The 19,132-nt window shown below is 40.6% G+C and overlaps 1 protein-coding gene across 1 annotated transcript; it reads right to left on the bottom strand.

The window, feature by feature from the left end:
• Positions 1-4,307: 4,307 nt before the first annotated feature.
• Positions 4,308-5,975, bottom strand: LOC134585407 (interleukin-17A-like). The gene is made up of 2 exons (XM_063440819.1): positions 5,838-5,975; positions 4,308-4,565 (listed from the first exon to the last, which is right to left on the bottom strand). Exons 1-2 carry the CDS (start codon positions 5,936-5,938, stop codon positions 4,328-4,330), a joined length of 339 nt encoding a protein of 112 aa, XP_063296889.1. The 5' UTR covers positions 5,939-5,975; the 3' UTR covers positions 4,308-4,327.
• Positions 5,976-19,132: the final 13,157 nt, after the last annotated feature.

Below are 19,132 nucleotides of genomic sequence, written 5' to 3'. Positions count from 1 at the left end.
CCTCTAACAGCTCAACAAATCCAACTTCAATTTGAGATATTGTTGGCATTTCTGGGTTTGGAGTTGTGGTGACATTCTGTCATCAAACTAATATGGTGACCAGAGGTCACGTGACCTTTCTTACAGGGGGATAAGCTTTACCATTTCACATGGTTATTAGGTAATTCAATAACTTCACAACTCAGAAATAGATAATCACTTCCCCCTATCTCCATTCCTCAGTGTTCCTTCTTTGGCTGTGCTACTGAGCAGACATATGAGCAGACATGGGCTAATTTTTATCGTGGTGAACTGTGAGTGAGATCTGATGACTTCATAAGGTTTAGTTGTTATGGTTAGTTAGTGAGTGAGTGAGTGAGTTAGTTAGCTTCTGTGTCATTATTTGTATGTTGTCGTTTTGTCTCTGAATAAATATTTGTTAAAGTAGACGGACCAGAGTTTATATGTGTAAGCGTACATAATTTATTATGTTTGGTAATACACCATAGAAGGGAACACAATAACATTGTTTGAAAATGTGACTTGTGTTTGTATTCTCCTGAATCATGTGTGGGTATTATTGATGCCCTGTGTCATTTATAGCTGTGACATTATAGTGAGATGCCCCATTTTCATTAAATCTGTCTGTAATATTACTAAATAAAGAATACTGTACAATCTGTAAAACTATCACCCATTATTTCTGTAAATGAAGAACAACAAATGAAATTTGAAATTGTAGACAAAAATAGCCAAACTAAAAACACAGCTGACGTTTTTTTCTAATCTTTCCAATCTTTCCCTAAAATGTAAAATTAATTTTGAATTCCACAAATTCACACTTTAGTGAATGACACTGTCATTGTTCTCTGAGAACTAGGTGAAAAGGCTCAGTGGTGAGGTGGCTCCATTTTCAAAGAGGGTGTGTTTCCTAAACAAGCGTTTGGTTTACTAAGGCCAGTTTAAGCTATATGCAAAATAAAACCACACTAAACCAGGTGTTAAATAGTAATTACAAATAGTATTCAAAATCTCAAAAAAGTTACTCGTTAATGCAAACACGCACATTTTGTTTTTTATTTATAGTTTGTCCACATCAAGGAGTGTCAGTGTTTGTGTTAACGTTAATATGTATGTACTTATGTAAAAATTATTTAGAGTAGTGTCTGTATCTCAGTGAAGGTGTGTGGCGATGTATATTTCTAAATGGGAGAACAAGTCTGTAATGCAGAGGTCAAGTCCTGGGTAAAAAATTGTGGGAACTCACCCAAGATCCAACTTGGAATTTTCACAGGTGGTCATAATGCACCCATGTCTTATTTGGGACACTTTAGAATCCGGTCAATGTAATTAACCCTCATCAAACCATATTTTTTGAAAAGTAGACAACCAAGGGTATTCAATATGGGGAAGGTTCAGTCGTTTTTAGTAGCCACTTAGTCACAAACACTGGCCAAAGTTAGCATTTAGATTTGTTTTTGTGTTAAAAATGTAAAAAACAATTATGAACGCTATCTTTTGTAACCGTGGCTGGTTCCCTTATTTACCACTATAATGTCTTAAAGCATAGAACTTAGGGCTAATCATACAGATATCTTTGTATGATTAATGTTATATGTTATATAGTTAGTAAGAGATCCTCTATTTAAAATATATAAATAATTAAGAATACAATATAAAATAAGGATTGTCTTGGAAGCAATAAAGTTTTGTCTTTTAGATATTTATTATATAAAAATATAAATATAGACATATAAAATCCATTACAATAATTTATAGCAAAGTTTATAAGATTAAACTAAATGTTTGCAAATATCATTAACCTCTTAAGGACTGAGCGTTGTTCACGTTGTGAACAAAACAAAACGTAAACAAAACCTGGCATTTGCGCTACATGTCTGTCCAACCGTAATTCACCTCTTTCATATTAAATGCACCCACACTTATTATATATCATTTTATTCAGGGGAAACATGGCTTTCATTTAATATCAAATATTTAGCTATGAAATTTAATTTAATATGAAAAGAATGGGAGAAAATAAGAAATTTTGCTATTTTTTTAGTTCTACGTGACAATTTAACTGTCAATGTCATGATAATGTTTGCTTTTACTGCAATAAAATACACATATTTGTATTCAGCAAAGTCTCACGTGTAAAACAGTACCCCCTATGTACAGGTTTTATGGTGTTTTGGGAAGTTACAGGGTCAAATATAGCGTGTTACATTTGAAATTGAAATTCGCCAGATTGGTTACATTGCCTTTGAGACTGTATAGTAGCCCAGGAAATAAATTTACACCCATAATGGCATACCATTTGCAATAGTAGACAACCCAAGGTATTGCAAATGGGGTATGTCCAGTCTTTTTTAGTAGCCATTTGGTCACAAACACTGGCCAAAGTTAGCGTTAGTATTTGTTTGTGTGTGAAAAATGCAAAAAACGCCAATTTTGGCCAGTGTTTGTGACTAAGTGGCTACTAAAAACAACTGGACATACCCCATTTGCAATACCTTGGGTTGTCTACTATTGCAAATAGTATGCCATCATAGGGGTAATTTTCATTCTTGGGCTACCATAGGGTCATAAAGGCAACGTAAGCAATCTGGCGAATGTTAATGTGAAAAAAATGAAACACAAGCCTTATATTTGACGCTGTAATTTTTGAAAACACCATAAAACCTGTACATGATGGGTACTGTTGTACTCGGGAGACTTCGCTGAACACAAATATTTGTGTTTCAAAACAGTAAAAAGTATTGCAGCAATAATATCGTCCGTGTAAGTGCTGTTTGTGCGTGAAAAATGCAAAAAACTTCACTTTTACTGGCGATATCATCGTTGTAATACATTTTACTGTTTTGAAACACTAATATTTGTGTTCAGCTAAGTCTCCCGAGTAAAACAGTACCCCCCATGTACAGGTTTTATGGTGTCTTGGAAAGTTATAGGGTTAAATATAGTGCTAGCAAATTAAATTCCCTATACTTTCGGCATGGGTTGTCAGGCAGGTCCCGCTAATTGTAATTAATTAGGATACCTAATTATGTAAAAATATTACATAAATATATGTGTAGAATTAATATATGTATATATATACATATGTGTATATATACATATATATATATATATATATATATATATATATATAATTTTTTTAAAATATTTTTATTTATATATAGGTATATATATAGTGATATATACGTATATATTTATGTGTATAGATATATATATTATTTTGTTCTATGTGTATTTTGATATAAATATATATATATTAATATTACAATACAGTTAGAATGAAATAAAACACATCTATATATTTTTTAATATTTTATTTTTAATTATTTTTTATTTTAATTTTACGTATTTACATATTTTTTTTATATTATATATAAATATATATATATATAACAATAATTATATATATATTTAATCAGTGTCAGTCTACGTGTAATTTGATATTAATATATATATATAATTATATATATATATTAATATTAAAATACACCTAGACAGTGTATGTGTGTGTATGTATATGTGTATATATATATACTTAGATCATATATATATATGATATATATGATCTAAGTATATATATATTTTTTTTTACACTTATTATAACTTATTTTAATTTGATTTCCAGCCAGCAGGGGGACTAACTGTCATTACAGTTAGTCCCCCTGCTGGCATTGCTGCAGCCAGCTATCCCGACCATGTGATTGTGAGGTCCTCACAAGGACCTCACTCTCACATGGCCCGGGGGGGCTGAAGAGGACGGAGGTGCCGCGGGGGGCTCCCTGGGAGTCCCCCCAACCGCGATCGCCGGCGTGGGATCGCCGGCGTGGGATCGCCGGCGACCGGGTAAGTAACAAAAAAACGGAGGGCGTACAATTACGCCCTGCGGCGTTTAGAGCCGCTTTAAAAAGGACGTAATTGTACGCCCTCCGGTCTTAAGGGGTTAAACTGATTTATTATCTCATCTTGAATCTATCTAATCTTTTTTTTGCCCAGCTCTTTTGCAACGCATATTCCAGGCCATGTTATAAACTTACAACAGAGATGTTGGTGTTTTAAAATTTATTTATTAGATTTATTTTTCTTAAATATACTTGTAATAAATAGAATTAAATATGTGTAGATGAATTCCACAGAGAACATTAATTGTATAAATACACAATAAAAATATTAATACCCCAAACAATGAAACATACCGTACATTGTTACAAGTCGCACTTTCAAAGTGTTACATTTATCACCCATTAACGCAATGCATCTAAGTTAACTGGGAAATATTCCGATTTCACTTATAAGGATTTCTCTGGTGACTCCAGGGAGAGTTGGTGTCTTACATTAGGTAGGTTGTGATAGGTTGGACACAAGTACAGCCCACAGTAAACATCTTCTTCTGCAGTCTGTAGGTCGGTTTACAGTCTTTCATTTCTCGATACAGGACCAGGATCTCCTGTCTGATCTCAACGGAATTCCCGCTCTCCATCAATTTACCCTCAGCATCCACACACCGCTGATGGCGGCATTTAGCAATAGCAATTCTTGACGGGTATCTGTTGGACTCTACATCATAGCTAAAATACAAAGAAGAGAAATCTATTGTAAACCAAATCATTTTTATTATTTCATATTTTTATTCGACTAAATACGTCAAGTAGGCAATCAATGAGATGTGCTATAAGAAATAATATAAAATCTAGTTGGCTTTATTAACTAACATGAGACTGATAAAGGAACTGCAGATTTGGGGTCAAAATAGGTAAAATAAAAATTGATCCAAATCAATACATGTTCCAGTTCCTCTTCCAGTACAACAAAATTAGTTTTTTAGTGAAAAACAATATATATATATATATAAAAAGCATGATGAACTCTTGCATACTTTAAGTGGGTATTATATCTGAATGCATAGATTATTTTCCAATAGGGTGGCAGGTTTAGGAATTTGCATTCCCAGAAATGCCATCTGCTTAGTTTGAAAGACACCAGTAACTTGGGATTTTTATTTATCAGGTTTATTCACTAAAGGGAGAATTCCAAGTGAATTCAAAGTAAATTTAAAATATAATGTCAAAATAGCCAAGCTGGAAAAATTCTCTAAATCAGCTATGCTTCCAATGCAGTTATTTTGTCCTTAAATTTGAAATTAATTTGAATTCACTTGGAATTCTCACGTTTGTAAATAGCTCTGTTTAATTCTGCTTCTATTTCTCATCATGCCCATAATATTGCACGATTAGGAGTTCCATGTACGATTTAAAAAAGGTATTTGATTATATTACCATTTGAAAATTTAAATTGTGTAGAATTACATTGTTTTATGTTGTTATCCCTACATAGTAATATGTGCACGGAAACGGTCATAATCATATATTCAAACTATGGATTGAATGTTTCCAATACATGTTATGCTGTGTTTTAACAAAAAACTTTGCATAAAAATATGATATGTGGTTGAAGTGAAAACATATTTTTTTCACAAAAAAAGAGAGATTTAGGCAAACAAAATACTCTTCTCGAAATGAAAGAATTTGTTTATATGCTTAATTTTTTTTTTTTTTTTAAAGGTCAACTGAAACATATTGATAATGATTTTTAGAACATGTCACTTTTTATCTAGCTGGGTGGCCATGTTGGGTCAGACCTTTCTTTTATCTGATTAACTGCGGCTGTGATTATTCTATGTAAAACTGCAGTGGAAGGCTAGTAAGGTTGAGCGGCAGCTGGTTAAACAGTGGTGTCTGATCTAACATAGCTGCTCAGCCAGATAAAAAAGTGAAACAAATTTTTTTTTGAAAAATGAAAATTCAAAATGTGATGACAATTATCTTTTGAGATAACTTTACCTGTAATCCCAAGGAGAGAGAGATCGCTTGCTGACATCAGGACCCGCTGGCATTGATTGGCCTGTGATGTTCAATGAGACACTAATCACTGCTGGTAACATTGAATCTCTTGTATGATGGCATCTTTTGTTGAGATGATGCAAGTCCAGACCTTGTACAGAATCCAACACTCCCAGAGTAAATACCAGCAATGTGAGTGGGAACTGGATAAAATGATATTTAAAAAAGTGTTATTGCGTTCTATATATAGGCAAGATTTTAAAAACAGACAGGATTACTTTTATAATTTTCAGTACGTTATTTAAAGTAAATCCAGCAGTAAACAGATCCAGCCTCCCTAAGAATTCAATTACAAACAAGTGACAAAATATTTATAAAATCAAAATGAACATTCCACTCAGGTAGGATGAAGGACTCAGATGTGCACAAGGAAATATGTTCTAAGTGAGAGACGAAGGTCAGGTATATAAGAAATATGCTTTTAAAAATGCGAAATAGTAAAAATGCTACTCTAAAGCATATCTCCCAGCTTTTTAATGGTGCTAAAATTAGTGAGTGCAAACATACATCATTTTTATAAATCTAACAGAGCAATTAACACATTTTTCTAAACCAAGTAGATCTGTTCTAACGCAATCCAGTTGTAAGTCATTAGTAAGTCCTGCAACATGAATACAGCAATATCTCTTAGAACAAATGTTGTGCCAAAGAATGCTTACCATGAAAGGTCTACAAAGTCTCTCCATAGTAATGTAACAGCTTATTCTTCTCTTGTGAAGGGATGGTTTTCAAATAAGTTATCTGAGCGTTGCAGACCCAGTCCCCGTCATTTTATAGCGATTCAGCCCTCACTTGTGGGTTTCTTTCCAGTACATTGAGTTGAGTGTGGTTAAATTTCAAAGTGTGGTTTTCCTTTGACATTTTGTGCTTTGTGATTTTTTTTCACAAAACTAAGGAAAGTGTGAGATAACAAATAGTTTTTCTTCCTGTGCTTCGGACTGGAATTTACAGCTAAATCATTAACCAAAAAAGTCACACACTGAAATATCAACTCGGCAAGAAATTTGCATACAACCCTACAGTACATCAAGAGTAAAATAGGGCTGTGGTTTGCACTTCTATGAATATACTAATGAGGCGACCTAATAATGCCATAGCTTCACTGTTCAAATTCCTAGAACTGCTATCAAGATATAATAGAGTGTAATTTTAGGTAATTTTAGGGGCCCCTTGAAAATAATTATCTATGAGCCATGCTGTGGCAAAAGTAACCTCGCCACTGGTTTTTGGAGAGGCCTGTTTGCCAGCCTCCTGCCCTGCAACTATGGCCCTGGGATGTATTGCCCTTTTAGAACTGTATTTGGGCACAATGGATTTTTGTATGCTGTTCCTGGCCCTTTAAATACGTGGGAGCAGTGTTACAACTTTTAAACTGGCACTTTGAATGCAGTCGAAGTGCCGAAGTCGTCGAAGTGTCGAAGTCGTCGAAGTGGCCGCCATTCGACAAACGAACACGTGGCGGCGGCCATTTTAACTTATTCGAACGCGGTCAGTGGTGTGTGCAGCCAAATCTATGGAACTGTTTGCGGCTACCCAAATGCACGAACACCGCTGACCCGTACCTTCTTCGACACCGCGGCTGGAGACTAAGTCCCGTTCGAAGATTCAAACTCCCGTTCGAATGGGACTGAGTCATTTTCTCGGTGTAAAATAGACCGACCGCACAGCCCAAATCCATGGAACTGTTTTGGGCATGAAAATGTGCCTGCGGTCGGTCACAAAGGACTTCCGACTAACTTTTGAACTAATGGAAGGATTTGCATGATTTTTGAGTATGTTCATATTTGAAGTATGCTGATTATTTAATGTATAGTTTTGAATAGATTTGAAGATTTAATGTATAGTTTTAAAGTTATAAAAATGTATACAAATTTATAAGTTTTAGCTTGGAGATAATTGAGTAGATACAGTAAGAAACTCAATTATCTCCCAAGCAGAGGGGAGGGAATTTGTGGGATGTAACCAATATCTGATTGGTGAATGTCTAATTGCCTGTGGGTGTCTCCCTTGCAGGGGAGCACTGCATAAAAGCAGAGTACCTGCCATTAAACATCAGAGTTCTTCTTCACCCTCAATCTAGAGTCCTGTCTCTTATTGGGGGAATTGCTATATCACTACAAGGGATTGCTATGCTCTGCATGCTCCCTTGGATAATCACTTCTAAGCTCTTGTAAGAGCTTGCTCCTGATTTACTCTCTTGGAGGAGAGGTTCACCCACTGGAACCTGGAGCCTTGTCATAGGTCCAGGGTGGGTAGGAGACGGCGAGATCCCAACCACGCTGCGGCGGTTCGTGGGGTCTATGGGGGTTGTGGTGTCTGCTGGAGTGCTTGGAGCCCTCTGTAAGCGCTAGGATCATCCTTCAACGGAGGTACCCAGTCGGGGTGCCAGGTGATCCGTTACACATGCTTCCCGTCATTCATCCATCCTTCTCTAATTCCTGCTACTGCCATTGTAAAAACATGGAACACATCAGGTTCTGTCTAACTCAAGGTGAAACTAAGGAACCTTTACATTCTCATCATCTCCTGACCCAGTTTCTGCAATCAATGTTCATTACCAGATTTCCCCTAAAAACAATTATCGATTCTGCAGTTCATTTTATCTTCTTACCTCCCATTCTTTCCAAACCTCTCACCTTAATGACTTCCTACATCATTTAAAATTAAATTCACAAATTTTGTAATCTGCCTTGATCTCCAGAACTGTACCATTATCCACATATCCTTACATTGGCAGAACTAGGCACCATAGGGCTCAGTGCAAGAATCAGAATCAGTTACTCCCTTATTGGGGCAATGAGGGGACGTTAGATGTCAGTGGTGGCTGAGCCGATTGTGCGCCATGGCAGAGTGTGATTGTATTGGTTAGCTGAGCGTGATATGTATGTGTGTGTGTGTGACTGGCCGAGTGTGATTGTGTGGAGTTGGCTGAGTGTGATTGCATATGAGGTTAGGCTGTGTGGAGTGTGAAGTGATTTGCCCTGCTTGGTGAAACTTCCCTAAGCGTGGCAATCGCCAGTGATGGTGCTAAAATGCTGCGTTCACAACTAGCACATTGATGTCTGTGCATTGGGTACTCCCCCAACAAGTGTGAGAAACACCTGCTGGGGGAGTACCACTGTGACAAGGAGCAAGAAAGCTACCTGTCACTCAATTTATGTGCTGCTGATATACAGCATGTAACTTCATTGAGCAAGGCCCTCAAACCCTCTGTTCCTGTGCGTCCATTTGTCTGGTTACAATTACGTGTCTGTTAGTCCACCCATTGTACAGCACTACAGAATTTGCAGGCGCTATATAAATAATAATAATAATAATAATAATATTAATAATAATGTTGAGGATTTAAGTGACAGGTGGGGGAGGGACCATACTTTTGCAAAGTTTTAAATTAGAATCTGTCCATATGCTAGCATTTCTTCTAACACAATGTATAGATGCAATTTAAATGGATGTTTTAGGCATCAAAATTATTTTAACTTATTGAAGCAGTTTAGTGTATAGATCACGCACCTGCAGTCTCTCTGCTCAAGCCTCTGCCATTTAGAAGCTAAATCACTTTTGTTTCTGTTTATGCAGCCCCAGCTACACCTCCCCTGGCTGTGACTGACATAGCCTGCATAAAAACAAAATTGTTTCATTTTCAGTCAGATGTTAACTTAGAAGCTCGTATCTCATGCTCTGTAAATTGAACTTTAATCATACACAGGAGGCTCCTGCAAGGTATACAAGGCTATTAACAGAGCAGGGGATAAGAAATTCTAAACATTAGATCTCTCTTTACAGGAAGTGTTTAGAAAGGATGTGTAAGTCACATGCAGAGAGGTGTGACTAGGACTGTATAAACAAAGTAAAATTACTTCTAAATGGCAGAGAATTAAGCAGTGAGACTGCAGGAGCATGATATATACACCAAAACTGTTTAATTAAGCTAAAGTTGTTTTGATGCCTAAAGTGTCCCTTTAATGCTCTTTAATATACACTTATCTTATACATACTCTTTAGCCACCACAAACATTCTTACAAACAAGCATACACTCACATGCGCTCACTGACACACACATACACATTTTCACACATACAGCACATACATATACACATATTCACACACTGGCCTGCTCTTGGACTTTCCATTTCAGGCAGAAGACAGATGGCTATGACTTTTGTGACCCGTGGATATACTGCCATCTTATCATAAAATATGTCCCATCTCAGCTTCTCTGATAATTTGCTAAATCTATATTCTGATCAGACACATAATCAATTCTCTGCACCATTTTTAGGGGAAATTACCTCAAGTTCACAGTATTTTAAGAAATTCAAAAAAGCCAACTTCTATAGGGAATTCTGTTATTTAATTATTCTTCCTGATTTATCATCGTGTTTAACCTTATGTAACTTGTCTGCTCATTGTGAAGTCAAATGATTCCTGGTGATTCCCTCTGTCTAGGGCAATTTCAAGTGACCACAGACTGACAGATGTGGTGTATGCAGCAGTCAAAGGGAGCACTGTTTATAGCCTTCGAAACAAGCATTTATTTGCCTATTGCTACGTGGTGTGGTGGTGCTCCCAGGTATCAAAATAGATATATACAGACTGAGGATACAGCTGTGGATCTACAAAAAGCAAAATAAAACAATAGTGCAACACTGTATAATAAAGTGTAAGTGTGCTGTGCGCTGTGTAGAATATAACTCACAAGATTGATGAATGGTTAGCGCCCAAGGGTGCCTCCCCTGATGTAGGTGGGGGGCGTAAACACTGCTCCTACTCCAAGGAAGGCGAAATACGACTCAGGATGTGGAGTAATAAAAGGTTTCTTTATTTAAAAGAATTGAAAGTATAAGTATACAAATAAGTTGTTATGGTACCAGGTCCCCAGAGTTTACGCCCCCCATCTACATCAGGGGAGGCACCCTTGGGCGCTAACCATTCATCAATCTTGTGAGTTATATTCTACACAGCGCACAGCTGTTCCTTGAAAGGGTTATGAATGAGTCTGAATTAGTTCAGAATTTTAGCCAGACTGAACAATGCTGGAATGTGGAAATTCAGACCTGAATGCTTCAAATTTAAATTTTAATAAAGGCTCACTGCCGTAACGCCAGGATAGGGTGCTGGAAACTCACAGCCCTCTCCTCCAGTGGCATATTTTCCCTGACTTTTGTTGCTTAAGCAACATCTCCATTTCCACCTATTTTTCTCCGTTCCATCCTCCGTTCTCCCACTTTACCTGACCTCTCTCACCCCTTGTCTACCTGGCGAAATTGATTAATTTCACTCTATACTCTACTAATGCTAGGGACTCAATTCCCCACATAAAAGAGCAAGTGCTCTGTGAGAGCTCTGCAAGAGCTCCGAGCGTTGCGGGTATCCATATCCTTTACAGAAGACTGACTTTATTCAAGATCACCCAGGTTCTCTAACAAATACTTCCCTACAGGATATTTTGTGTATAACCTGTCACAAACGCACCCTACTCCAAGAGTGTGCGTGACGTAGTTGTGGTGGTGAAAGGGTTAAAGTACACTATTTGTCCTCACTAGACCGGAAATAATGACCAAATCCCCCTTTTTAACACCACCCACACTTAAACATAATAATATAACTATTACTATTTTAACGCTGCCACCACGTGATTCTTAACCAGACAAAGGCAGAACTTAATAAATGAATGTTTATTATGAACAAAGAATAGTCACAGTGCATATAATATATGATAAACAAGTTATTTACACCAACAACAGATAAAAACAAAAAGGATAAAATACAGAAGTCCTAATTACTCACTGTAGCGGAGTAGCAGTATAATCACGGTATCTCCACTGGTAGTCAGGAAAAAGCAGGTAAAAAACACAGGCAGTGTAATAATAATCCCTCTTCCCCAAGGACTAGATGACACCCAGTCTGGGAGCCAACTGTCAACTGTCAACTGACCTCTGTGGGGGTCCCAGCTTCAAAAGATGCAACCCCTGTTGACCTCAGCAACAACATCTCTGCAATCTGTGCCATTTACTACACAAATTAGATTAAAGGATAATATTCCATGGGTGTAATAATAAATTATACACCCTTGCCGTGACATAACCCAGTAGTCAAAATGAAGGTGGTTGTGATAGTGTTCGCAGTGGATGTTCCATTCCAGAAAGATGCAGAGATGGTGGACCCAGATGACAGGTACCTATTTTTGAAGAGGGCAATCAACAAAATTGAATACACCTTTGCTAACCTATACCTCCCGAAATAAAAGCCAGAAACCTTTCGTGGCTAACATGCTTAGGATCCTGGAATCCTTCAGTGAAAGCCTCCACATTATAGGGAGAGACTTCAATGTCCCTCTGGATCCGAGGCTGGACACATCACCCTGGACCTCCCATCTCACCACACACCATTCGTAATATACGCTCACTGCTACATGAATACCAGCTCTCCAACCACTGGCACACACTTCATTATGCAACTAAAGATTACACATTCTACTCATTACCTCATAAGGCATACTCGCTACTACTTCTTACAACACAGACATCTCGATGAATTATGCTCTGCATCAATCGTGCCCATGACATGGTCCAACCAATTGCCTGTCATCATCTTTATCACCTCCCCTATACCACATCACAAGCAATAGACTTGGAGACTCAAAGAATCACTATTGGACGAACCAATCATCGAAGTAGACCTTTGGAATCACCTCACTCAATTCTTCTCTACAAACATCACCCCTGCAATCACCCCGGATAAAGTGTGGGAAGGGCATGAATGCGCAATCACAGGGGTACTTATCAAGCATGGCCCAAATGCATAAACCAAAGGAAAGAACTGCATGCACAAGAGATCGCTTACCTCCTAGATCAGGTTTCTCAGCTCGAAACTTAACACAAATCCTTTCTAGACAATGACTTGTACCTTACATTGACTTCCACATGTGCCAAGCTGAATGCTAAACTTTCCTACAAAATTCTATTTCAGTTCCAACTGGCGAAGAAGTCATTGTTAAAATTCATCAACAAAAGTGGCAGGCTTCTAGCCAGAGAGTTACGACAGCTCAGACAGAAATGCTTTGTCCTAAGGTTACACAGGGAGGCTGGATCCATTAAACAGCTACTGATATTGCAGAAGGCTTTAAGCAATCTATGCATCACTGTATAACCTAATCCCCATCACATAATGTACTGGAACAGTCACCACCTGGCGACCTTCCAACGGCCAATATTTTTCAATATGTCAACTTGTCTCCGCATCAACTTCTCTCTGCATCAGCAATGCTTGTTTAACTCCATACAGGGAGGTTTGAAGCTAGATCTTGCTATGCTATCGCACACATAGTTGTGCTACCCAAAAGGGGTAAAGATCCTTCCTTCTATCCTAGCTGCAGACCAATCTCCCTGTTGAACGCTGACCTTAAGATTTTTGCAAAGGTCCTTGTGCTCTGCATCCATCCTCTTCTACCGTTCCTGATTCATCCAAACCAGGTAGACTTTGTGAGTGGGAGAGAGGCTCAAGGTCATGAATATGATCTACACTGCACAGAATACATCCTTTCCCACTCTCCTAGTCTACACAGATGTAGAGAAGGCGTTCAACTGAATGGGATTGGACGGTCCTGTTCAGCATGCATCAATCTTTGGGTTTTGGACCTCATATGCTGGCCAGGTGAAATCCTTGCACTTTGGCTCATCTGCACATGTGTAAGTGAATAGTGTGTTACACTATCATTCACAATCCAAAATGGAACCCAGCAGGTTCCACTGTTTCCCCTGTTGTTCGTCCTTAGTCTCGAACCTTTTCTAAACTCGGTTTTCACTAAACCTGAGGTGAAAGGTGTGAGGTAATACAAAAATCTCAGCAAATTCAGATGATCAAGTTCTATCTCAAGTCCTAAAACCTTACTGAGAGATGCAAGAATTCAAACATTACATGATAATCTCCAATCTAAAGATCCATTTCACCAACTCTGAGAATCTCAATGTAGGGAGCGACCAATCCCTATTTACAGAGCTATTTACATGTTTCCATTCCAATGGTGCTTAGAGGTGATAAAATGCCTCTGGGCCATGATCTTCTTGGTTCTCACCAATACCTTCAATCTCAATTTCTCACCATTATTCAATAAGCTGAAGCAAAACCTACACTATTGGCACATTCCTCATATAACATGGCTGGGAAGGATCAGTGTCCTACAGATGAAAGTACTCTCTGTAACGAGTATATACCCCTACACGCAGGATCCAGCCTAACAGAAGACAGTACAGAGGAGAGATACGTCTACCGGACCTTAGAGTGGCCGGACTCGACGTAAAGGATAAGACAGAGTCAGGAACGATCCGAGGTCAAGGGCACAAAGAGACAGCGTAAACGAAAACTAGCCGGGGTCTGGTACACAGGAATCAGCAAGCCGGCAAACAGTACAGAATAGGATAAAGCGAAAACGAAGTCAGAATACAAAGCCAAGGTAAAATACGGAGAAACACAACTGAACACAACAAGCACTAAAGGGAACTGTAGCAGAAACCACGATAGGGCAAGGAACTAAGGGAAAAGGGTAAGTATAAGTAGCCTTCAAACTAATGTGATTGGCTCCTGTCACTTCCACTCCCCCAACAGGTAAGTGTATGGGGTGATTGGCATGACAGGAGCCAATGGGAGCCTTTTTGCAATTTAGGCTCCCACTGTCTCTTTAAGAGCGCGCCCGAGATTTGCGGCGCGCTCTTAGCTGCAGGCGGGACATGTGACCGCTTCTCGCGGTCACTGCCCGCCTTCCTGTCTGAACAGTCGGACGAGCCGCGCGCGGCTCGTGCAGCCGCAGGACCGCGCGCGGCTTGAAGAGAGGACCGCGGCCGGCCCCCGGATAAGGTAAGTACCGCTACAGTACCCCCCCCCTGAGGACACGCCCTCCGGGCGGGCAGCACCAGGCCTGGCAGGAAAACGCGAATGGAAAGAACGTACAAGGCGGGGGGCATGAACAGCATCCGCAGAAATCCAACTGCGCTCCTCAGGCCCATAACCCTTCCAATATACCAAGTACTGAAGCCGACCCCTAAGAAAACGAGAGTCAATAACAGCAGATACTTCGAACTCCTCATGACCCTCCACAGAGACAGGAGGGGGAGGGGGAGTATGCCGGGTATAGCGGTTGCGTACGTAAGGCTTCAACAAAGAGGTGTGAAATACATTGGGTATACGCAGATTCTTAGGCAGACCCAAGGCATAAGAAACGGGATTAACCTTATGTATAACGCGATAAGGACCAATGAAGCGGGGAGCCAATTTCATAGAAGGCACCCGGAGGCGAATATTCCGTGTGGAAAGCAAAACCCTGTCCCCCACAACATAGGAAGGGGCCGCTCTGCGATGCTTGTCAGCCTGAGCCTTCTGGCGGGCAGCAGAGTCCACCAAAGAACGCTGAACCTGCTCCCAAGTATTACGCAAACCAGCCAAATGCTCATCCAGAACTGGCATGCCCTGAGAGGAGAATGCAGCCGGAAGAACAACGGGATGCTGGCCATAGACAACGTAAAAAGGGCTTTTGCCGGAAGAATCATGAGTGGCATTATTCCGAGCAAATTCAGCCCAAGGAAGCAGGTCAGACCAATTGTCCTGATGGTGAGACACAAAACAACGGAGGTACTGCTCTAGAGACTGGTTGGCACGTTCAGCAGCCCCATTAGACTGGGGATGGTAAGCGGAAGAAAACGAGAGGGAAATACCCATCTCCGAACAAAAGGCTTTCCAGAACCTGGAAATAAATTGGCTACCCCTATCGGATACAATATATAAGGGAATACCATGTAATCGAAACACTTCTCTAGCGAAGATAAGAGCCAATTCCTTGGAAGTGGGCAACTTGCGAAGAGACACAAAGTGAGCCATTTTGGAAAACCGATCTACTATCATTAGGATGACTGTGTTACCATTCGAAGGGGGTAATTCAACAATAAAATCCATTGATAGATTAGACCAAGGTCTCTCGGGAACGGGTAACGGATGCAACAGCCCACAAGGAACTCTATGAGAGGTTTTCATACATGCACAAGTAGTACAAGCACTTATATAGTCAGTAACATCCTTACGTAAGGTATCCCACCAGAAATACCGAGAAACGGCTGACACTGTTTTGGAAATACCAGGATGTCCAGCAGTCTTAGTATCGTGATAAAGTGACAGAATATCCCGTCTCTCGGGAACGTCAACGAACAATTTATCATTAGGCCTCTCGCTGGGCGCCATGCTTTGTTTCGCTTGTATGGCCTGCAAGAGGGACGAGGAAATAGACAATATAGTAGTTGCTATTATCCTGTCTGGGGGAATGACAGGAGTGACATCAATCTCCTGTTTGTCAATAGTCTCGAATTGTCTGGACAGAGCGTCCGCTTTAGTGTTCCGGTCACCTGGCCTATAGGTGATTATATAATTAAAATGAGACAAGAACAGTGACCACCTAGCCTGCCTTGAAGACAATCTTTTAGCTTCGCTAAGGTAGGATAGGTTCTTATGATCTGTAAATATGAGAATAGGATCCTTAGTTCCTTCTAGCAAATGTCTCCATTCTTTGAGTGCTAAAATGATAGCAAGGAGTTCGCGATTACCCACATCATAATTCCTCTCTGCCTTGGACATTTGTTTAGAAAAGAAGCCACAAGGATGCAATGGCTTGTCAGGAGACTCTCTTTGGGATAAGACAGCACCTACCCCTATATCGGAAGCATCAACCTCAAGTATATATGGCAATGAGGGGACAGGATGCTGTAAAATAGGGGCAGAGGCGAACGTAGTTTTAAGAAAGTCAAAAGCCTGAAGTGCCTCAGTAGACCAGACACGTGTATTGCCATCCTTTTTAGTCATACGAGTAATAGGTGCTACGATAGACGAAAAACCTTTGATAAAACGTCTATAATAATTAGAGAAACCCAGAAAACGCTGGATGGCTTTCAGACCTTGCGGCAGAGGCCATTCTATGACTGCAGCGAGCTTCTGGGGATCCATCCGAAAACCCTAAGCGGAAATCAAATACCCTAAAAACTGGACCTCGGACTGGTCGAATAGACATTTTTCTAATTTGCAATAAAGACCATTAGCAAGAAGGGTCTTCAGAACTGTTGTAACATGTCTGTGATGAGTGTGAATGTCTGTAGAATATATTAAAATGTCATCCAAGTACACAATAACAAATGAGTGAATAAAGTCCCTTAAGACATCATTAATAAATTCTTGAAACACTGCTGGGGCATTGCAAAGCCCAAATGGCATGACGGTATACTCATAATGACCTGACCGAGTGTTAAAGGCTGTCTTCCATTCGTGGTCCTTTTTAATACGTATCAAATTGTATGCTCCTCTAAGATCTAATTTGGTGAATACCGTAGCATGTTTGAGCCTGTCAAACACATTGAAGGCACTCTCAGTACTGGAGCTGTATGCCATTCTCTGGGGCAGGGAGCTGTGTGCCCCTCTCTGGGGCAGGGAGCTGTATGCCATTCTCTGGGGCAGGGAGCTGTGTGCCCCTCTCTGGGGCAGGGAGCTGTGTGCCCCTCTCTGGGGCAGGGAGCTGTGTGCTCCTCTCTGGGGCATGGAGCAGTTTGCCCCTCTCTGGGGCAGGGAGCAGTGTGCCCCTCTCTGGGGCAGGGAGCAGTTTGTCCCCAGATGGTTTTTACCCAGGCTGTGCCACCCCCTACTGCCAAGCACCATGTGCCCATCAGAGCAGGGGTGTAGGAGGGTTAGGTGCGGTTGCTGGAATGGTTCTAGCTAAGAGCGTCTGGAGAGCCTGAGCTATTTGATCCATACGGTGATCCTGTTCTACAAATCTGGCCTCATGGGTCGCCATCTGTTGAGCTAAATCTGCGGGGTCCATGGCCCTATCGTAATGTAACGAGTATATACCCCTACACGCAGGATCCAGCCTAACAGAAGACAGTACAGAGGAGAGATACGTCTACCGGACCTTAGAGTGGCCGGACTCGACGTAAAGGATAAGACAGAGTCAGGAACGATCCGAGGTCAAGGGCACAAAGAGACAGCGTAAACGAAAACTAGCCGGGGTCTGGTACACAGGAATCAGCAAGCCGGCAAACAGTACAGAATAGGATAAAGCGAAAACGAAGTCAGAATACAAAGCCAAGGTAAAATACGGAGAAACACAACTGAACACAACAAGCACTAAAGGGAACTGTAGCAGAAACCACGATAGGGCAAGGAAATAAGGGAAAAGGGTAAGTATAAGTAGCCTTCAAACTAATGTGATTGGCTCCTGTCACTTCCACTCCCCCAACAGGTAAGTGTATGGGGTGATTGGCATGACAGGAGCCAATGGGAGCCTTTTTGCAATTTAGGCTCCCACTGTCTCTTTAAGAGCGCGCCCGAGATTCGCGGCGCGCTCTTAGCTGCAGGCGGGACACGTGACCGCTTCTCGCGGTCACTGCCCGCCTTCCTGTCTGAACAGTCGGACGAGCCGCGCGCGGCTCGTGCAGCCGCAGGACCGCGCGCGGCTTGAAGAGAGGACCGCGGCCGGCCCCCGGATAAGGTAAGTACCGCTACACTCTCCTTTTCCAGACTCTGCCAGTCTTCATCCCACAGACCTTTTTCACTCAACTGCACTGACTTTTCACTGAATATGTATGGTACCACCATCCAGCCAAATTAAAATGCATCATACTAACAAGATCCAAACACAGGGGAGGTCTGGATACCCCAGAGATGGCCATGTAACACAGAGCAATCCATCTGCAGCATACTTGGAGTGGATAAGTGCCCCTACCAGTAAGTTGTGGATATGCATGAAAAAACAGTCTCTCTGAGATCCCTCTGAGTCTACAGCCCTAGCTCCGCCTGACCTCACAAGAGAATCCATCAGACAAACATCTGACCATATCTGCTACGATGTTAGTGTTGAGAAGACTGGCAAACTTACGGGATATTTCACCCAATGTTTCTCTGATGTACGCGATATGAAACAACATGTCCTCCCCCTGCCCCTGCCATTTCCACACAATTAGGGATCTCCTTGTGTTTACAATTTCTATGTCGCTTGAAAAACATTTACAGGTACGGAACCATAATACCCCTCTCGGAACTAAGCTGTTATACTGACTTTGACACCATAAGATAATTAACAGAAAATATCTCACATGCCTGTAGAATTGGCAATATGCAAATCTACCCGAATATGCAAATGAACCAGTCTTGCTATTCAGGTAGTCCAATGCCCAGTGGCGAGGCTGGTTCCGCCACAATAATG

The sequence above is a fragment of the Pelobates fuscus genome, chromosome 2 (genome assembly GCF_036172605.1).
Source record: "Pelobates fuscus isolate aPelFus1 chromosome 2, aPelFus1.pri, whole genome shotgun sequence".
NCBI classification, from domain to species: Eukaryota; Metazoa; Chordata; class Amphibia; order Anura; family Pelobatidae; genus Pelobates; species Pelobates fuscus.
This window is presented reverse-complemented; position numbering and strand designations above follow the sequence as displayed.